The 23,663-nt window shown below is 37.9% G+C and overlaps 2 protein-coding genes across 6 annotated transcripts in view; both read right to left on the bottom strand.

Annotated features, from left to right (window-relative positions):
* Positions 1-1,955: 1,955 nt before the first annotated feature.
* Positions 1,956-22,136, bottom strand: LOC139125103 (transcriptional repressor CTCF-like). The gene is given in 4 exon segments (XM_070691214.1): positions 1,956-4,543; positions 5,029-5,662; positions 5,664-6,264; positions 22,108-22,136. Coding segments are annotated over 4 exon segments (1,506 nt in total). The 3' UTR covers positions 1,956-4,301.
* LOC139124438 (uncharacterized) overlaps positions 6,131-23,663 on the bottom strand; it is a 58,568-nt gene continuing 41,035 nt past the window's right edge. For 2 of the 5 annotated variants that reach the window (XM_070690573.1, XM_070690569.1), the window contains one exon: positions 6,131-6,267. The gene's annotated coding sequence lies outside the window, so the exon portion shown is untranslated. The remainder of the gene's footprint in view (positions 6,268-23,663) is intronic. The other 3 variants (XM_070690570.1, XM_070690572.1, XM_070690571.1) reach the window with 3 other exon arrangements.

Genomic DNA, 23,663 nt, shown 5'->3' on the forward strand with positions numbered 1-23,663 from the left:
TTAATGAGGTACAATATGTGGCGTCATAAGGTGTCCCATCATACCATATATGAAGGGTGTAGCACTTTTGGTTACTGAGTTATGGACAAATATGTATATTTGAGGTCAAAGGTCACCGAGGTCATGGGAGATTTTGTCAAAATATTTGATATATCTGCGTGAACGGAGGGACATGACCCAATCTATAAGGCCCTGGACTTCATCCATGGGGACTAAAAACTGTGTCACTGAATCCTTTTTGCAATATGAATATGATGAGAAACTAAATTTTTATTTTACTTGGCCTTATACATGGGATTCTATAGACAGCTGACTTATACATGATAGTCTATGGTGGTGTAAACTAAAAAGTCACACACGGACACAGGCACGCACACACGGACATGACCAAACCTATAAGTCCCCCGGACGGTGTCCGTGGAGACTAATTAGACAGACCACGAAGTCAATGAGCAACATACAGCTGAAAGACTATTTTTCACATTGCGATTTTAAGCCCATTTTTATGAGAAAAGGGACATGTATATGTATATGGAGAAAAAAGCAGAAGACATATTTGTAAATTGTTTGACAATCATATATGCATCTCTTGAAATTTTGTGGTTATACAGTAGTGTAAGTATAATGAGGTTAGAATAAGTTAGTAAAGTTAAGTTGACAGTAATTAAGATTACAAAATTATACACTAAGCTGAGGAAATCTGAATGAAATAAATGTTGAAAAGTAGCAAAGTCATGGTCATCTTTTGTCTACCTTGTGTAAGTTCATGAACTTTACATAAATCTTGCTATAGATTTGTTGCTAATGGGCAATAACTGTGTTTCAGATCATTTGAGAGCAATCCATCCATGACAGGTTTAAATTGTAATATACTTCTATTTAAAGAGAGAAACTTCTCAAATAATTTTTTTCCCTGTAATTTGCTGTGAGAAACACATGGACAGATGCTCAGGACTCTATGCTGGTGCTACCTTGATAACTAACCTACAACTTGTAACGTCATTGTCTAACCTGTTCACCCCAATTTCCTGTAGACAGGTCCACACTCTCCATTGATAACAATGGGTTTGGGCCATACCATTGTAGTGAAACACTGTTACATGTGAGGTTGTGGATACTTAATCTCTGGAATGTCAAAGTCTGTATATTGACTCAAGGATGTTTACTTAACAAATGCCTAGGGTCATCTCAAAAGTGAGAATCTAAACTATGAAATATGTTTTTTTTTAATGCTTTTGATGCCCAAAAGAGCATAGAAATCTCTTATACTTCGAATCAGTCATCCTGCATATTTCTAACATTCATCAAAACCTCATTTCTGTTCCACAACTCATAAAACAGTCCACAATGCAGGATTGGTGTACATTCCAAAACTACATATATGAAAGACCCCTAAAATCAATTAGTTAAAAAGGGGGGTTAGAAATTTCCCAAAACTATATAACCTCCACTCCGTTTGGCTCCATTTTCGGAATTGGAACCTTGGAACCAGTCTATGTATCGGTATCAAATATCAACGCAGTTTGTTCAGCAGTTTTTGACTTTTTGTCGTTTACGGAAATGGACGACATCAAACACCGGTTGGAACCACCTCTATATCACAACTTCCAGTTGTGATAAAAATGGACATAACATTTTGCCACCTGCCATGCTTCCAGAAATTATCTCATACAATTTATACTTTATTGCTTTGTTTCATAAGACCCATAGCTCCCTGATACAGCAATAATACCATAAAGTTCCCCCCCATCTTACTATACATTTTTTTATGGGTCTATGCTATTATCAATTATTATCAATGAGAGATAATCTTTTGAAGTCATTTGGCCACAGGTTGAAGTATTCTGATCATGAGAGAATATACCATAAAACTAACTGGCACACCATTTGAATTATTACACATCACACTCTCAATGAAAGAAACACGTTTTTTGATAAAAACAGTTTATTGACAAGTGAAGCAAAGAGTATACATGAGTAAAACCATATTGCAGAAAAACTAAAGCAAGTACCGAATACTAGTATGCTTATTTTGTACTTTCATACTTTTTTTGTTCAATTTTCTTGCCATGGCTAGTACAATGTTACTATCATCAAAACAAAGACACATTTGTCAAAAATGCAAAATTAATGAATATCTTCAACAGCAAATGTCATATCCAGTATTCCCTCGATGTAATGTTTACTAAAGTGCAGTAGCTCATAAACTATTATTATTTCGAAATGGCTGAGTGAGAGATGTAGAAACTGGCCTTCATGCACTTGTTTTTAAAACTTGAAAAGTTTGCAAGGACAGATGATAAGCGATAAGTGTTGAGTATGAATGAAATATTGGTGTAGATTCTGTGCAACTATCTGAATCATGTGATGTAATTTGGGCAGGCAGTAATACTGAAAGTACTGTAGCAGATGTGTGAATATTTGATATACATATTAGAGTAGACAATCTAAATATATGTGAATAGCCGTAAACACATGGAGGGAATAGTGGAATCAAAAGTATGCTCCATTTACTTCTAGAGGGCGCTCCACTAGCTACCTCATTCTTGTCTGAATGGTAGAAAATCAGCACTTAAAAACACAGAGCACAAAAGCAACACGAATTTAACAAGCAAAAGACTTATCTAAACTTCTAGTTAATTATAAAATGTAGGTGACTATGAAAGTTAAAAATTCACGAGTAGATATGGGAACTCAGCAAAAAGCAAGACACACAAAGATAACTTTGTCTACTCAAAGAAATACCGGTATATTGCCTTTTTCATCACAAATCGACCACATCTATGAACAGTTTGACATGTGTGTGACAGTTTAGAAACAACAGAATGAATAAATGACTGTTTTTTAATTCTTCAAAAAAAACAAACAAAGACGGTGAGCATTAGCATAAAACAACACCCACACTTCACAACATTAGGTTTGAACATATCTGATTACTGGGACGAAAGAATTACAAGTTGAATATCGGTGACACTCTTACTCTGGGCATAGACGTCCTTCAAGTCTGCAATGCTATGGAAGTTAAATTTGATACAAATATAAACAATGCACATACATGAAGGAACAGTTCAGAGTATCCAATGCAATTAATTGACAATGCAAAGAAGATGAACTGACAGATAGTTTATGTGCCCTTTAAAAAAAGTGGATCTATAGATCACAATACCTCTAACAGACTTCTCAAAGGCAAACTATTCTAAAAAAGAAATTTCATCCACTTCTTGATGATACGTATCCAGGTCCTCTAAACTGTACCCAAAATAATTTGGAACAAAAAACAAGAACTCTGAAATGGATCACGCCATGAAACACTCAGAAAATATTCCTTTTCATATACTCAATCATCTACAAGTTATCAACATGACACATTCCAATACAATGCAGAATCCATACAGCAAAAAAAATATTTTTGTGATATTGCTGGGCACATTTCATTTTTTCCCGAATACACAATCTTTGACTCACTGCAGACCCTGGCATCCATACAAAAATATAACTTCAAACAGTCTGCCTCATACTGGAGCGTCCGTTTCAAAATCGAAGTTGCAAAAGCACCAGAAAAGTTCAACACGGATTACATCATGATAACCGCAATTTCAAATTCAGAATAACTCTGAATGAATTAACCACAAACTATTTTCAACGAGACTAATCGACACTGTTTAGGATATTTTTTCGATTATAGAGAAAAACTTAATGAGTGATGCGAGTCACCATTTCTCGCATTAAAACTTGACAAAATTTTCCCTGCTATGATTCCGTAGCAAATCATCCAAAACGGAAAAGTTACCACACGGACAAATAATTGTTATATCCAAAGGCGTTTAAAAACCAGAAAGTACGGCAAGGTCTAAATTTCACATTTGAAATAGTTGATCAAGAAGAAAACCGACATGAGTTCAAGCAATTATCTATGAAATTGTCATACTTTACAGATCTGATTAGAAACTTGAATAAATTTATCATTTGATCTCATTCAATTGCATCCCTTTTGACAATCAGCTGTTTCAAATAATATTCAGTAATAGGCTATTTCATGTAAACATATCTAATCTACTTATATGACCAGTTTTAATATTGAAGTTGAACTGTTGGAGAGTTTGTGAATTCAAAACCTAGGAGTCACATCACTTCTTGTTGCCTGTATAAGAAAATGTTTTCACATATAATTCTTGGTTATAAATGACTCAATTTCCTTGATCATATGGACCAGAGAATTAAGAATTTATGCCTACACTAAATGTCTGGAAACACTAACCCTGCATGTCGGAAGGAAATAAAAAGGGTTAAAACCAAATTGATTACTGCTTTTCAACAAACAGGTAGATGGTTCCACCCTCCCCTTCTTCGGTTTCCTCCTCTGCTCCTCCCTCCTGTTCAACCTGCTGTTCCATGGGTACGTTCTCTGTCACTGCACCTGCTGCTGCTGCTGCAGCTGCTGCGACTGGGAGGGGTTCTGCCGCTCCAGTTTGAGCCAGGTCAGAGATCTGCGCCACAAGCTGTTCTTCGTGACTGGCATGGTGCTCCTCTTCTTGCATTTCTTCTTTTTTTGGGAAAAAAATATCCAGACAGCCATTTAATCTCAAACTCAAATATCATGAATCAATGCAGCTAGATAATGCAAAGTGACTTGAAACAAATGATTATACAGCGTCTTTTGATTTTAATACATGTACTTAGAAACAATCATTTATGATAACGTATTCACAAATGATGATGAATTTGAAGAGAAAACGAAGTATTTGAAGCATGGGGGAGTACTCTACTGAACAAAGCTTGAACATTGCATTTTTTATCTCCATTGGGTCAGCTATGTGCTTGGGTTGTGTGTGTTTAAGCATGAACAAGACACTGGGTAAAATCACTGTACAAATCAAGGACTATGCTCTGGTTTTGTTTCCAACACATGGTGTTCAGAATTGACTGCTAGTATGTTACACAGTACACCCAAATCTGAATCTCATGTTCATTTAGTAAATGTTGAATTATTTTTCATCCACTAGTAAGAACAATGATGTTCATATTTACCTTGAGGTGCTTCAATTTCCTCCTTTTCAGCTTTATCCTCTTCCTCGGGAGTGCTCACGACACCGACAGCACTACTGTCAACACGTATGACCAAGCCGCCACCTTCAGCGTCCACACCAATCACGGTACCCTGGATGCCTTGTACGTCTACCACAGCTCCTTCAATACCAGACATGGTGGTCGGATCTATGGTATGTATCACCTGGCCTTCCTCAGTGGTTGTCTGGCTCAGTCTCGGCTGCGAGCGAGTCATCTTCCTTGGGGTTGAAGGGGCACCCTCTGGGGATTCCTCTGCTTAACGCTTCTCTCCAATGTCCGGGGTGGTGATCAGGATGGTTTCGTGTTTCTTCTGGTGATTCTTCAGAGCGCTGGTGCGGGTGAATGACTTGTCGCACTTTTCACAGCTGTATTCGCCTTCCTTCTCACCCTGGTATTTAAGGTCGTGCTTGGTCTTCTCGTGGTGTACCAGCGTTGGCTTGATTTTGAAGCTCTCGCCGCAGTCCTTGCAGGCGAACGGGCGCTCGCCGGTGTGCACCCTCATGTGGGTCAGGAGATGACGCTTCTGGGGACAAGAGTAGCCACACTGGCCGCATTTGTAGATCTTCTCGCCGCGATGGGTCTTGATGTGCTGCATGGTAGCTGAAGCGATCAGAGAAGCCGTTCTCACAAACTTTGTAGATAAGGGGATCCCCGGCAGTGTGCATCTTGCGGATGTGAGCTTTCATGTCAGCTATGCGATCGAAAGTAACATCACAGTAGTCGCACTTGTGGGTGGGTCGATTTCCGGTGTGCTTCCATCGGTGCTCTTTCAGACTGCTCTTCTGAGAAAATGCCATATCGCATTCCGGACACTTGAAAGGTTTCTCGCCAGTGTGGACACGCATATCACGTTTCAGCTTGTAGTTGTCAGTGCTGGCGTATGAACACACCTGGCACTTGAATGGCTTCTCCCCGGTGTGAGAACGCATGTGACGCTTGATCTTACTGCTTTCCACACTCACGTAATCGCACAGTGGGCACTTGTGAGGCTTCTCATGGGTGTGGGTGTACTTTGTGTGTCTTGCCAACTCACCACTGGTACCAAAAGCACGCTGACACAATTCACACTTGTATGGCTTGATCCCTGTGTGGGTGTTGTGGTGGTTTCTCAGCAAAGTGGAAGTGCGGAAAGTACGCCCACAGATGTCACACTCGTGAGTTTTTGGCTCCCTCGGGCTAGGCGGTGCCTTCTTCACCCTGCTGAAGAGATTATTTTATTTATCTTATTTTTTTTGGTTCGCAACAGTCAATACAAAAAGACAGAAAATGCATATTACAAAAAAACGCGCGATACCCAAAAAGTTGGTGAAAAATATCTTCTGTGGCAGAGATTAGAGAGGCCAGTAAGACCTCCTACTAGGTTAGCTACAATCTCTGTACGGAGAATGGGTGCTCTAGAGTATTTCACTTTTGTCAAAATTTCATCTTGTAGATACATATCTAAATTTACTAAATTCACAAAGCTTGAGGTGTGGTACACATTTGCTTAAAAAGTTGTGAACCAAACTTTCTTAGTATTTCCATGGCAACCGTTTCTTTATTGTGTTGGCACACCGTCACGGACACTACGAAATATTATGAGTTGATGAAGAAATAACATAGTAAACTGTACAACATTTGCAAAACTATTGTTTTTGAAAGTTTAACCGGAAAGTACATGCAACTTTTGTAGAAAATAAGGTGAATGTACGAGGATTTTACCCAGCGTTGCATGATTTCCTGCAAAATGATTTGTTACAAAAAATAAAGAATTTTTCATTTTTTTCTTCCCATGAGATTACGAGTTATTTTTTACTGCAATTGTTGAAGTCTTTAGAAAACATAAATTGCACTTTCAGCAAAATGGTGCTTATTTTTTGCTAGTTTTCTAGTCCTTTTTGTAGTATGGTAAAAGCGTCACGGACACTACACGTTCAGGAATATGTATGTGAAACAAACTATTGTTTATTATAACCAGTTAAGCTGTAAAAATAGTAGAAACATGACAAGAATTGATCACAAATTTAAAAATATTATTGAGGAAAGATTGACATCAATAATATTTGTAGTCCTGGTATTTTTCAATAACCGGGAAATTTTATCAGAAATACAACACTAAATGCAAAATTTATTGAGATAACTGGTATGTAAACAATGATAACTGGTATGTAGAAACTGCTACACAATGCAAAACTGTCCTAGTAACACTATATAGTGAACAATAAATGATTTACTAAACATTTTGTTTCCAACACATTAATTGTGATCTGTATTTCAGTAGCGTCACGGACACTACACACATGAATATTAAAGAGGTAACTTCTTTATCAGCTTTAACAGGGAATATTAAAGCCCCAACTCCCGTATAAAAGCGCGAGAACCTACGAGAGTGGTCATAATGGTGGGATATTCAAACGTACTCGGTACGCTCTGGACGCAGTCCATAAAAACCGCTAATTTAGAAATCTACCGATTAATTTTTTCTTGGAAATTGAGGGATATGTGTATAAGTATTTGGAGCACAATATACTTGGTTTCTGACGAAATTAATTTGAAATGACGTCTGGAACCAGAAAAAGGATAAAATATTTGCCGGTAATATCGCCGGTATAACGTTCGATGTTCAGTTTGAATCTGCATGATTGACATGATATGCAAATTGCATATGAGTCATGAGCGATACGTTGTTTACTTTTTCCGTACGTAGCGTTGATTGTTCAAGGCGGGGAAAAACACCAAATACTCGGAGCGTACCGAAAGATACAAACGCACACACACTGTGTATAACAAATACATGCAAACACATTTGATTCGGTAGTTCTCTTTTTGGAAATTTGTTGGTCCTGAAAAGGACCGTTTTCATTTATGTTGGCCTACCTGAACAGTACATTTTACAGACAGGAAAGTATACTGTCATTCATGCCCGGCATAAAGTACGTCTGGTATGTTCGGGTTGAGACCACGGACAATTCCAGCACAAATTCTGGCATGATCTTTCACTTTGTCTACACTGTCTGTATATCTTGTCTTCTTTCAAATTTCAAGTTTTACCCTATTGTCAACGTACTGTTGAAAGTGCAATCATCGCAATGCGATATGCGTAACTATCGCTTAGCTGTTTCCAAAAGTGATATACATTTTCTTTCCCGATCTAAAGCCGTGCATGCCTATGTAACACAAAGCGAACAAAGTCAAATTCAAAAAACAAGTAGCCTCCAATGTGCTGACAAAACCGGGATTTTTTTGACGCCTGCTATCGCCTTCAGCATATTCGGTCGTCACTGCTTGGTCACTTATGCTGATCAGACGTCGAGTTGACAAACGTCGCCGGCGGGCAGCTGAGGTCACCGTACTAATCAGTCCCATAAGTTGCACTCAAATGTCCGCGCTCGATCCCCATCACAGCTAGCTCCAATTCATTCCTGGCAAAGAAAATTCCCGAGGCTACCTCTAGTGCTCATCAGTGACCGCTATCTTCATAAAGCCAGCTGACATAGTGTGATTAGCAGTCTAATTCTGACTACCCGCGTTTGTAATGAACTAGTATCGCGACTGCGTGGAGAGTGTAGAAGTGCAGTGCACTCGATTTTGGCGGGATCGTTCAAAGTAGCGAAATACTAGAACTCACCATTTTATAAGGAGGGATGAACATTGAAACGAATGCTCCGAGAATTCATGAAATCACTTTATTCTGATTTTCTTTTTGGTGATTAAATATTAACAGGTTTGATTTCTAAAATAAGTATTTTTCAGAAGTTTTTTGAAATAATCATAAGACAACAAATCGACACCACATTTCATTTCGGTCACCATAAAACTTGTAATCGAAGCCGGGGAATAGTCGTCGGTACCCTCCCATCCGACAGCGCCGAGTTCATGAGACAACGAAATATTTGAAAAGGAAATTACAACTACCATCCAAGAACTGTGGAAAACTACGTTTTATAATGGAGACACAGCCCTGCCTCGCTGAACTAAGGTCGAATGAGGAAAGGATTGTTTGTAAGACAAAAGCTCTACAAATTTGGTAGACAACTTGGCCGTTGAGCATTATGGTAAATGTCCGTCGTCCATTGAAATAACCACACTTGATAAATTTGGACATCTAGTAGGCGAATTTGCTGTTCTTTCAGAACTGTTTTGATTTTTTCCCGTTCTTTCCTGAAATGCGGCATTTCTAGGACGGCGTTTGGACAAAACGGTGCTTCATTATTATCTTCAATCAAGACTCCCTGCAAGAGTTATGTACACTATATATACTATGACTGAGCCGAGGAAAACCCCGATAATAGACCCCGGTGGCAGAAAACTTCATTTTCTACGATTTCTGCATCGTTTACCCGTATACAAAGATGCGGATAGCTATTGCCACTGTCATGACATGCATTATGTTGAATCATTCAAAAACGCGCTGAATACAATGACAAACGCTTCGTTTTCGGACGAGAAACGTATACCATGACGCATGAGAACTACGAAGTGTCGATCGATCGCCTGGCAACGTCATCACGGTTTATACAAATCCGAGGCGACGCCGCGCCGAACCTCTGCTCCAGTAAGACTTCGAAAAAGTCTCTGTTCAAGACAAACAACCTATTGGGGAAATGAGTGGATGTATCGTATGGAAAGTACTAGTAAACCGTAAAATTGGGTGAAAATAGTATACGTAAAGTCACCGTGCAGTCAATGTTTACATTATGTGGGTGCACGTTCTAGAGGTGTTCAACCAGCTGTTTTAATTTGCTACTTTTTGTTCACAAAGAAACCATATTGAAACCATATTAGTTATGTTTTGCTCCGCCCATTTTTATCGATTTTCTCGGTAGGGCCCTACCGAGAGTTACCGGTTTAAACACAAATGCTCTTCATAACGATATCGTCATATTAAACAAACTTGGTAGAGCCGATGTTGGAGTTGCCCTCATTTTCCCTTATATTGATTTCTTAGGTCACGTTACAAGCACGGACACTCCATTTTATGAAAAGACCATGTGTGATCTAAGTCGAGGGCTAACAAACACAAGAATACCCTCCGGGGTATCAATCGACTACCTCATATGTAACGCAGTAAAAAAAAATCCAGCAAAAACATGGATCATTTCAACCATTATCTTTGTGAAAAAATATATACATATTTTAACCATGGCTCTTACACGGAAACCATATGGACAAAATAAACTTCATCAAAGTTTAGTGCCCGAAACCAATTAAGCTATCAAATAACGGTCCACTTTGACGTTGACGTAATGTAAATATACTCAAACCAGTAATCACATCTCGCCTTGCTACTCAAAGTCTCATCAAACCAGTCTGAGACGAGCACAGATAGCGATGTCTCCGTATGTACGGTCTGCTCGCTTAAACTGAGCACATAAGGGAGGACTCTATCAACACAGGAGAGTGAACTGAAAATCACTACAGCTGAGCTTACTTCTGGGATCAACCCTCGAAGTTGATTTGTAACGACACTCCTCATGGTCTACCGTATAAAATGAGCATCTAAATCAAATCCTTAATTCTTACAAAATCATAGCTCGTTATGTAACTTTGACCAACATGTGAAGGAGTAAGCTTTCCGTCGATATCCAGAACGACAACCGAAAAATCCGGTGAGTTAATTCAAACACACTTTGCCCACATCGCTCAAACAGTTAAAAGGTTTCACGATAGCAGTTTTAACAACGGGACTCTGAATTTTTTTGCTCAATTTGTCTCCATTTTATGCCACAACTTATTGTATAAAACCAAGATGCAATCTGTCATCGAATTGACAATTTTCATGATTTGTCATTCATAACCAATACGTTGACCCTATAAACATTTAGTACCAACTAATCACAGTTGGTCTTCCAATCAAATAGATGTTTTAGGAAACATTCTAGGGTAATTTTTCCAAGTGATAATAGAGAGATAATCAATGCTGTTGTCAAAATATAAAAAACGTAACGACACACCAATTTCACTTGTTATCATGCCATTACCATTCAAATCCATGTATTAAGATGAAATAACTTGCAAAAGAAAGAAGAAATGCTATGTGATACTTAAATATTCTGAATAATCGAAAAAATTAATCTAACAGTTTCAAAAACTGAGTTAAACAAGTATCGTTGATGACACAGTCCCCACTTGTCCACTTTGTTATAATCTTTGGTGTCTAGGTAGCTGTGGTCTAGGTAGCTGTTGAATGACATTGATGCAATGGGTGCATCAGGCCTGTGACTTGCATAATAAAGTAATCTGAGGAACGTTCAATAATTGACTCATCTCTGCCGGTAATGACCACTGAAGGAACTTTTGATTACATCACACATAACGATGCCCTCACTGCCTCTAGTGTCACATGGTTTGGTGGAATTTTCGAAATGGTATGGGATCGGGCATGTTGTTCTAATCAGCCATTTCGGATCATATAATGAAACAAATTAATGTGCAAAAGAATGCAGCCATAGTATTTTATCTTTGTATCACGTTTGAACAAAATCAGTCCATCGAGGGACAGTGACCTATGTTTATGTTTCAAAGACATAAAAAAATCACACCAAAATTGAAATTAAATGGCTGTCTATTGACCATATGGATCATAGCACAAAATTAGTAGACATTTATACCGGTATGTATGCCATAGTACTTTATCTTTGTACCAAGTCTCAACAAAATTGGTTAAGGAATATTTGCATATGATTAAGCCTCAAAGACATGAAAAAATCCAAAAATGACCATCTGGCAGCGATATTGGAAAAAATGACAATCTGGCAGCCATATTGCAACATGTCACCAAGTAAATTGACATGTATATGTATGTCATAGTGCTTGATCTTTGAGCCAAGTTTGGACAAAATGGGTGTAATGACCTTTGAATTACGTTTTAAAGACATGCAAAATTCCAACAAAATGGCAGTTCTGCAGCCATATTGGATCCTATCACAACGTTAATTGATACATGCATATGTATGCCATAGTGCTTTGCCTTTGTGCCAAGTTTGAACAAAATCGGTTCAAGGATGTTTGAGTTATGGTTCAAAGACATGAAAAAATTGCAAAAATATGGCTGCCTGTCGACCATATTGGATCATATAACAAAATAAATTGGTGTTCATATAAAGGGCATAGTGTTTTGCTTTTTTGCCAAATTTGAATAGAATCAGTTCAAAGATGTCTGAGTTAAATATGGTCCAAAGACATGAAAAATCGGAACAAATTGCAGCCTCACGCCCATATTGGATCGCATCGCAATATAATTCGACATGCATATGTGGGCCATAGTGTTATGAATTTGTGCCAAGTTTGAACAGAATCTGTTCAAGGATGTTTGAGTTATGGTTCAAAGACACGAAAAATCGCAAACAAAATGGCCGCCTCGAGGCCATATTGGATCGTATCGCAAAATAATTTGACATGCATATGTAGGCCATAGTGTTATGCCTTTGTGCCAAGTTTATACAGAATCTGTTCAAGGATGTCTGAGTTATGGTCCAACGACATGAAATATCGCAACAAAATGGCCGCCTCGGCCAATATTGGATCATATCGCAAAATAATTTGACAAGGATATGAAAGCCATAGTGTTATGCCTTTGTGCCAAGTTTGAACAGAATCTGATCAAGGATGTCTAAGTCATGATCCAAAGACATGAAAAAATCACAACAAAATGGCCGCCTCACACCAATATTGGATCGTATCACAAAGTAAATTGATGTGCATCTGTACTTGATAGTGCTATGCCTTTGTGCAAAGTTTGAGCAAAATTGGTTCAGCAGTGTCTGAGAAATTGTTGATGACGGACGGACGGATGGACGGACGGACGCACACACGGACAGAACCCAATCTATAAGTCCCCGCCGGACTTCGTCCATGGGGACTTAAAAATGTGCTTTTTCAGATGAATCAGCCTAACGCCCATTTTGACGCATTTTTAGGGTACTTTTTTCACTACTCAGCTCAAAATCATCAAAAACCTCCATTTTTTCAATTCGGCCTGTTTGGTTCTACTTGTTGTTTCATATTAAGAACAATGTTTCATTAAAGTTTGCTCAACATTTTTTTATATTGGAGCGTAACATGTCGAAATCTGTCTACCGTAGAGCACCCTGATTGTGACTGACCCGCCTGGAAAGTGGGGAGACTACCGGTAGTCGCACCCATTTTATGAAATAAAAGCTTATTGACAGTATCCAATGGAAATGACAAAGGAAAGTTACTTGCTGACTTTTCTCAGAGAATAACCCTTCCATCTGTCATAAATTGCTTCCAAAGGTACGTGCAGAATATATGACTTTATTGGTAATTTGACATTTTTTTACTGAAATATCTTAACTCAATTTTACTAAATATTGCTAAACAATTTGATATGCTTTTCCTTACTGCATATTGCAGAGCAGAAAAAGTTACAGAAAAGCAACACTTCATTGGTACAAAGAAAACAGAATTGAAGGTAATTCATTGTGTTGTGTGTGTAATACCTTAGTTTGCAACTCAGTGATTTTTTTTCTGTGAAAAAAATTTGCTTTGACCCTACTGGACAAAAATAATTGTCAAGGTAATCTTGGGTTAAAAAAAATTACTGCCAGGGTGGGTGAAAAAAAAAAATTGTTGCCATACCTATTTCCTCAAGTTCCCCTCCCCTGAAATCAATGGTTCACCCCTAAGATGAAGCCATGTAAAGATAGACATCAAATCAGGTCCAATAATCGTTATCATTCAAGGTAACTATGACAAGTCATCGTAGATGACACAGTCCCCACTTGTTAATGGGTACTTTGATTACAAGTCCTCAGAGAGGATAGAGTCCTCTTCATGAATTTGGTCTGATGTCCTTTTACTAAGTTTGAATAAAATCGGTGAATAAAATCGGTTGAGACGTGCCCTAGTTTTGGCTAAGGACATGAAAAAATTGTAACAAAATGGCTGCCATGCAGCCATATTGGATCATATCATGAAACAAATTGACTTACATATGTATGACATAGGTTAATGTCCTTGTACCAACTTTGAATAAAATCGGTTGAGATATGCCCGAGTTATGGCTCTGTACATGAAAAAATCATAACAAAATGGCCACACGGCAGCCATATTGGATCGTATCACAAACCAAATTGACGTGCATGTCTATGACATTGGTCAATGTCCTTGTACCAACTTTGAATAAAATCGGTTGAAACATGTCTGAGTTATGGCTCTGTACATGAAAAAATCGTAATAAAATGGCCGCCTGGCGGCCATATTGGATTGTATCAAAAAACAAATGGACGTGCATATGTATGACATAGGTCAATGTCCTTGTACCAACTTTGAATAAAATCAGTTGAGATATGCCTGAGTTATGGCTCTGTACATGAAAAAATCGTAATAAAATGGCCGCCTGGCGGCCATATTGGATCGTATCACAAAACAAATCGACGTGCATATGTATGACATAGGTCAATGTCTTTGTACCAAATTTGAATAAAATCGGTTTAGATATGCCTGAGTAATGGCTCTGTACATGAAAAAATCGTAATAAATGGCCGCCTGGCGGCCATATTGGATCGTATCAAAAAACAAATCGACGTGCATATGTATGACATATGAAGTAATCTATGTACCAAGTTTGAATGAAATCGCTCGAGGCGTATCTGAGATATCTGCGTGAACGGACGGACGGACGCACAGACGGACGCACGCACGCACGCACGGACATGACCAAACCTATAAGTCCCCCCGGACGGTGTCCGTGGGGACTAAAAATTACTAGGTCCAAGGAACATATGGATGATGACAAAGGCAATTGGGTCATCTTGAACCACGAAATAGTGGTGGTATCAGGTGTCCGGAATGCGTAAGCGTACCCTGCCAGTTAGCCGCACTCGTCAAGATTGACCCAAAGCGACAAATCCATTGTTATTTGGTGAATTCACCAAATTACTTTTGTGAGTCAAAATTTGGTATGCTGTCACTCATCATTTGAGAAACTGACAGGTCATATTTTGATACAACAAAAAATTCTTTGTTTGCCGTCCTTGGATTTTTAAAAAACCTACCAGCCAGCCAGCCAAAAAAAAAAGAAAAAAAAGAAAAACAACACAAAATAGATCAATAGCATAAAGTTTGACTTTCCACTGGTTACAAGTATAAAAACTTAACTATTACATTTACAATGCAGTGTTTCTTGTATTCTACAATAACATGTTGAAAGCAACGCCTGGAAACACAAGTTACACTGTCTTGTTTTTAGTACAAGCATGAGTCTGAACGGAAAATTCAATAAACAATGGCAGTAAAGACTGTACAGTGTGATAGTAATCGACTGGTTGTGTTATGAAGATAGTTTGTCTCTGATGTAGGTTTATGCACAGGTGGTCATGGGCACCAGCAAAACTATTGATTAAAATAACAAGATCTCAATTATGAATAAAAAGCATATTTGTGACAAATGCAAAAAAGATGCTAATTACGTATTACGAGGGTGTTTACAAAGTTTGGATAAAATAAGAACATTTTTGAGTAATATTTAGAATGATGAAGGTAGTCAACACTTAATGAGGGAAGATGAGAATTTTCCGTGATGGGTTTGCAACGTATCACAGTGACATTTGAATATTACTTGTGACATGTACATCTAAGATCAAGATCTGTATTGATGTTATACGGTAGGACATATAATTTTATCTTTAATTCATATTTATCGTATGATAAAAGCCATGCTTTCAAAATAACATTAAAAATCGCATATTAAAATAATATGACAAAGGGAATACAAAGAACAAGAGAGACAAATACAACAGACAGGACAGGAGGACAGAACGACCAAAGAGAAGTCCAGGGCATTTAGACAGAGAAGCGCATCTTTGACGATGACACCTGTCAAGCTTGTCTACCTAGAAATAAAGTACTTGTAGTACCAACAAACTCTGAACATCTCGAGTTATCATTTTAACATTCCCAGTACCTCACAGCAAGCCAAGGTGAGACAACTGTTAAGGTAGGACAAAAAGTATTCTTTCAAAATCTGAAAAGTTTCAAATATTAAAGAGGCACTCCTATTGGTAACATTTTTAAAACATATTTTTTTAATGCCAACGGTCGATATTTGACGTGGCGACTGCACGCGGATCGCGAGATATCGATAAAAACATGTCATTTCCCGAGCGTATTTTTCACATCCCGAAGTTTTACGATCGTTTCTGATTTTGACCCCAAATCCCCCGAAGGTTTGTTGTTGTGCTGATTGACGATATTCTAGGGGGTCTACAATAAGTTCGAACGACGCAATTAATTTACTTCCCACTGCAAAGACTTTATATATAGCATTATGCCTTTACCTCAGGTAAGCTTTTTCAAAACTTCTCCGTAGTTTTTGTCGTTTTCATTATTCTAAATCAGTTGTATTATATTTTTAACCAATACCACATAAACATCAGTTTTTACGTGTCAAATATTAGCCGCCTCCGATGACTACATTTTGTCGTCTGCCACACAGTACGCTGTGCGCGTGGTATGCAAAGACGCGTGGTATGTGTCTATGCATACCACTCGGTGGCCGCTATGTATCAACCGCACGTAACTGTGCTAGTCACCATGCGAATTCTGGTGGAATCAGCAAAAATTGTTTTTCGTTTTTACGCCAAGTAAGTAAGACTCAGCTTTCTCCCATGGGGCATGACCGATCACCAACGCCAGTGGAACTGTGGCGTACAGCAGCGTAAGCGTAATCTCGTACTCCATAGCTTGTTTGACAATGGCCCCAGTGCCGATCGTTCAATGTTCGGAAGCTGATTTTAGGTGGGCCACCGGAATTCAAACTTTAACTTTTTTGAGGACATGTTTTTATCGATAGCTCGCGATCCACGTTCAGTCGCCACGTCAAATATTGACCGTTGGCATTAAAAAAATGTCTTTAAAAATGTTACCAAGTGTGAGTGCCACTTTAAACTGCAGAAGTTACTGAGTATAACAAAGTATGTACCGGTAGTTGTCACTCAGAAACCAAATGCTACACATCTTGGTAAAAATTGAAACTATAATTCAGAGTGCAGAAGGTAGGTTGATTTTGTAAAGCACAGCAGTAGGAAATCTACTAGCAGAGAGGCAGCTAATAGCCAGGCAGAGTGCCAGCTAACCTGTTAATCTTTCCAGAAGAGATAGAGAAAATCTAATTCTGGGCTCTCTGGGAAAGATATTCCACGAGCTCTTGTACCCGTGAAAAGGACCTTCATGGAAGAGGATTATAAGATTCTTGATTGCCAACATCTCAGGGAGGTGTTACAGTGTGTATGTTCATGTGACAAACATGTTTCATTGAGCAGCACAGGTTTTGGGTGCAGCTGCCTGGATTACAAGCCATACATGTTTCTAACATGTATTGTTCATGTTGTCAATACATAACGAAAAGTTAAAATCAGTATGGTCAGACACATGTTTTGAAACCTGTAGGTAACATGTACATGACACATGTTTGTTACTAGTAGGAAACACAGTGTAAATGGGTATCATTTCGGTAAGGGTACTGTGTCTTTCATACAACCACAATTATTGTAGTAAGGAGAGTGGGTAGCTGAACAAATTGTAATAGCCTTGAGTACAAGTCCTCTCCTTTTTAAGTGTCCCAAGTGTCAAATAAGTCCCGAACACAGTTCCCACTCAATTAGCTGTGTTTATTCTGAATTCTGAATTTTGTGTATCAACTACTTCTTTAGCCTACTTCCAATAGCGCTGATTGCGATGTCAGATTTGTTACTAAATATAGCTTGATGCGCACGACATTGGACACCGCTACCTGAAATTCAGACAAATTTTGTTGTTGCAGCTTGTAGTTAAAGCCGTAAATTCATATGAATAAGGGTGACTTTTAGTATGCATTGTAACATTATCAGGTTTTATTTTCATCTTTCTCTCAGGAAATGCAGACAAATATTTATTTTTGCATATTAATGAAAGAAAAATGATATCGACGTTCAGTGATCAGCGCAATTGCATACTAAAATGCCAAATATTCTGCTTGTCAACTTGAACGGTCCTACTAATTACTGCCCGTGACTGCCCATAGCTGCCTGAGCACTGCCAAGGAAAAAGTAGGCCAAATTATGCCAATTTTAACACTGTCCCAATAGGTTCAACCTATATCATGCCCATTCAACTAAAAATAACATTGATTTAGCGTTCACAAGATGCTCTCTCCGGCAGTTTAGGAACCGGGAAAAGCGGACTATAAGGTCGCCATCTTGATTATGAGACCATACCATCCAATTTAAGGGGTGGCAAGCTGTTAAGCTGTGAGCCGCGAGGCAATTACTATGGCACGTGTAACCCAAAACAGTATCATAGAGCTATGTGTTTAGGGTAGCTTAGGCCAAGAAAAATAAAAAGTTTGTTTCTCATCCTCGCGTGATGACAATCAAAGTGCAGAACTGTTGCTATACAAACATACTAAAGCAGCACTGCTGTGCATTTATCTCTGCGTGCATTGCTATTTTGTTTTCATGTTTTTTCCGCGTTCTTGTTGATTGAAGAATAAAAAAATTGAAAGTAAAAAACAACCACTTCACCGCATCATTTTTTGAAATATGTCTAGGATGAGAAACAAACTTTTTATTTTTTTTTGTCTGATCGTCAGAATTTAGCATTGGCTAATTTTCATTTGGATGCAGTGAATAATAACGGACAAACCGCCTGTTCAACTTTCTCTCTCCCGCTCTCTCTCTGTGCACGTATGTAGGCCTATATAGTGAATGAACATCTTAGTCATAAAATAAAATGGAGTGCAATATAGTCGATTATTGTGATTCCATTTGCTTAAATATGTTTGTCCGAATCTGTGAAATTTGAATGTGTAGAATATAGCTAGACTGAAAACCAAAACCAAAAGCATGGGACTGCTTTTACGGTACAATTGTGAATCGATAGTCCTACTGAGAACTTGATTGGCATGACGAAAATGTTTAGAAAAGTGCACAATTCAATTGATTTCCACTGAAATTTATTTCTTCACGTGAATATTACTCTCTGGTGATATAATACAAACTTTGTCGTAGGCCTAATTGGTAGACTTGTCACAGTACTATACAGTTTTCCTAAATATCTGTGACGTTTTTGTGGAAGCGACTGCCAAAATGTAGAGATGATAACATTGTGTTTGTGTAGGGAAAACAACAAGTATTGTTGGTGCTAGTGCATTCAATCCAAAATATCCAGATATTAAAGACACTTGTAAGTTCAGAGTAATATAATTATGGATTGATCGTTGCATGTAATTATGAAACAAAAAACGTGTGTATAAAACGATATATATATCATTAAAAAGTCAATACTGCAGAAAACATACCATATTGTTTCACTTACAATCAGGGGTAAAATTGTGTCATGTCTCACAACTTGATACAATACAAAATTTACGTGGCAATTGTAAACTTGGAGTGCCTCCACAATTTATTGTAGACTGTTGTGATAACATTATCCTCGTGATTTCTGACCATTGACAAAAAACTGAAGTAATACTACCATAATATGTTAGTTTTTATTTATTTTCATCTTTTAACACCGAAATTGGACAGTCAGCAGGCTATCTCCAGAAGACGCATTGTGACCTACAGAGATATCAGAAGTGATTGAATAACCTAAATGACGGAGTGGTGCAAAGTGAGCGCAAGAACACTTTTTTTTCCACTACCAAATTATCATGCAAAGATGACTCAAGTGACAACATTCACCTGAAATTACAGCTATAAATAAAAGTACTCACCAGGATACATGTACATTACATTACATACTGAGAAGTCGAGAATCTGAGGAAAAGCGGAGTTGTCTTTTTGGAGTGTATTGGTGTATGAAGCTCAGAGAGATATTGTGGTCCTGTACCCATAACTGCATTTGACGCAAGTAGATCCAACTTTGTAGTGGATACAAGAACTAATAGGCAGCCAGTGTAATTTTTGCAAAAGGGGTTGGACATGATCATACTTTTTAGCATTACAGACGAGACGGGCGGCAGCATTTTGCACTCTTTGCAACTTGTCTATAAGCTGTTTAGGACAACCAGAAAGGAGACAATTGCAATAATCTAAACGAGACAGAACAAGTGTGGAGACCCATGTTTGAGTAGCCTGTAAAGAGAAGAAGTGACAAATAGAGCTAATTTGTCTAATTTGAATGTATGCAGCTTTGCAAATATTCTGCACATGTTCACACATATTCATGTTAGAATCAATCAAGTGTGACTCCTAAGTTTTTGACACTGGGGCAAAAATTATATCAAAATCGTCCAGAATTATGGATGAAGGGAGAGATGATTTGGCAGCTTGTCTGGGTGAAGATATAAGTATTGCCTCTGTTTTACTGTCATTCAACTGGAGTTTATTAGATGTCATCCACTGCTTGATGGCAGTGATACAACTTTGCACAGATTCAAAAGTTGATTTGATTTGATCTATTGTGGTTTCCTTGCATAATTGATTGTCATTGGCAAAGGTGTGATGATTTAATGAGTATTTTCTGACGAGGCTGAAAAGAGGGTCAGTGTACAAAACAAATAGGACGGTGCCCAAGAACTGAGCCTTGCGGGACACCAAAAGTGATAGATGATGTTGTTGATCGTATGCCATTGATAGCTACAGTCTGAGTTCTGCCTGAGAGGTAAGATTGAAACCAGGATAGAGCAGAACAGAGACGCCAAAAGTATGTTCAAGACAGTGGAGAAGGATGCCATGATCGACAGTATCGAATGCAGCAGATATACCGGTATCTACGAGAGTGAGAATGGTAATTTTGCCAGAGTCCAAGGAGGTCAGAATGTCATTGACTGTTTTCAATAGAGCAGTTTCAGTACTGTGGTGTGGTTTGTATGCAGACTGAAGAGGGTTCAAAAGGTTGTGGGAAGTAAGATGAACACTTAATTGTGATAGAATAATTCTTTCAAGTATTTTAGACAAAAAAGGAAGGTTTGAGACAGGTTGGTAGTTTTTTAGTTGATTTGGGTCAAGAGATTGTTTCTTCAGCAGTGGTTTAACAAGAGCAGTTTTGAAACTAGTAGGGAATGTGCCAAATGCAAGGGAACGATTGATAACCCATGTGATATATGGTAACACGGTGTCTAAGCATTCTATCAACAAATCGGTCGGCATTGTGTCTAGGTCGCATGTCTTTGCAGTGGAACTTAAAATGACATTCTTTACAATATCATCATTTACAAGATTAAAGTTACAGAGAGGCTGTTTAATTTTATGTCAGATTCAAACAAATATATCTCAGCAAATGGAGTGCAAATAATAGAAAGCCTTAGGGCTGCTTTCATGTTTTTTAACCGATTTAATTCAATGTTGCTACACAGATAAAGTACTATGGCATAATGCCCGTCAATTTATTTCACGATATTATCCAATATGGCCACCTGGCGACCATTTGCCGAGATATTTTCATGTTTTTGAACCATAACGCAACTACTAGTATCCCCAAACAAATTTCATTCAAACTTGGCACACTGACATCGCATTGTAGTGTGCATGTGCATGTCAATTAATGGTGCAAGCAGGGACTGTGTCATCAGCGATGACTTGTCCTTTGTATTTTGACACTGTTTGTGAAAGTTTCCCTTAAAATTATGGTTTTTAATATCAAACTGAGTAGTTGCAGGCCAAATTTTGATATAGCAAAGGCGATAAAACTTTTGATAGACTCAAAGGATGAATGGGACTCACAGAGGCAAAGCAAAGCCTCCATGTTGAACAGCAACAAGGTTTGTTTTACATACCAGGGAATTCGTAACTGTAGAAATGATATATATTGCCACTTTGTAGGAAGGATGGTAAACTGTTTCAACATCTTACAACTTTTTTGTTTGCTGTAGTTTTCTGTTGAAGAGGCGCTGTCTAAAAATTCAATAGCACTATGTTAGCCAAACTGGAATTTTTGTAGCCATTTTTAACTTTTAGTAGCATTTGGCAAATTGGCGATCTGGTAGCGGGACCCTGCATCACCAAAGTATCCAATGAGGTGGGAAAATGTAGAAATGTAAAAAAAAATATAAAGTTTGATACCTACTGATCCAATTGTTTTGAACAATGGTACCAATGTGTCTTCCTTATAGCTAACCTCAATTTTTGTAAATACTCTCTAGCCATTCTGTGGAATTTTCTATTGTTCATGATTTCTTTTGTGATTTTTGGTATTCTGGAAGTGCATCCATAATAACTATGAAATTACTATGAAATGTCACTTGCATTTTCTCACTCACATTTATTTATTGAATAATTTGTAGGCACTCTTGTCAATTAGGGGTTCACATACTTTGGTACATTTCCTTACTATATTCTTGTAAATATATCCAAATTAGCAACACTATAATTTTGAGAATGTCTTTTGTTGTTTTTCCAATTTGTATAGTGATCCTTCTTGATGAGTGACCTCTTAGGCAGTTAGGCATGTACCACTATTCTGCTCAATTTCACAATAATTGAAATCGTTTGTAGAGTTTGGCCTTTCATTTGGTTATTCTTTGTTGATCTCCTTTTACCTCTGCTTTCAGTGACGCAGAGTTCATGTAATTGGTGGTTGTGTGGCAATTATGCCTAGCATACGTCAAGTTTTTACATTCTTGAGATTTGAGCGCAGACTATTACCAAGTTCACAGTTCACAACTTCTCCGAAGTTCAACTAAAATTGCTGAATTTGTATGGGAATGTGCAATCTGGAGTAGTGGGCTCTATTTTATTGGACCCTGTGATTGGTCTGCATATGCGTTATATGTCTACATCATGCTGTTATTCATTCCCTTCTCCCTATGATCAGCTATTAGGCTGCATTCACAAAAAGTGTCACAACAACTGATGTACCGGTATATACCAGTTTACTGTTATTGTTTGTTTTAAAACTGTTCTCTTCATTGAATGTTTGTAAACTGCTACAGTTGTATTGATGTAGACACCCACTGCAGTTATTATCGAATGGACATCCATGGCAGTTGTATCAATTATACAGAGATTAACTATAAAGGTTATACTCATATCGAATGTACATCGATTCATGGTTGTGTATTACGTAACATGCAATTTTGTTGATATTACAATAGTTAAACAAACAGCTTTTGTAAAGTGCACCTCCCCAAACTGCCTTTTAATGTCTGACCCCCGAACAGTGTTGAAAAACGAAATCCCCTGCTATCTATCGACACCCCCCCTTAAAAAATTAAAGTTCCCTAAGTTGGAATCACGTGGTGGAAATTTCTAATTTCTAATTTCGATTTGCTGTTAAAATTGCACAACTACAATGTATGGGTTACGTCTGTAAAGTCGCTATTTGTACTTGGCGACAACCAACGCGATGAACTTGTCATTCTAATTTAGAAATAGAATTTTATCATAGCAAATTCAAGATTGAAATTTGATCCAATATTAATGTAAATGGTCAAGTGAACCAATGAAATCATGAAATTTGCCCGTATTTCAACTTGCATTCTCTGATTTCAGGGTGAAAAAATGGTTGGCCAAATAATGTCACGGATTAAAAAACTATGAATAATATTTTTATAATACTAAACTAACTAAATCGGCTTTTATGAGTGTTTGACAATTGATACAGATGTATTTAATTCTAGGTTGTCTGACAGTTAAAATGCGGCCAACAAATATTATATTGGAAAATCATCCAAA

This window comes from Ptychodera flava, assembly GCF_041260155.1.
Source record: "Ptychodera flava strain L36383 chromosome 23 unlocalized genomic scaffold, AS_Pfla_20210202 Scaffold_24__1_contigs__length_23054250_pilon, whole genome shotgun sequence".
Lineage (NCBI taxonomy): Eukaryota > Metazoa > Hemichordata > Enteropneusta > Ptychoderidae > Ptychodera > Ptychodera flava.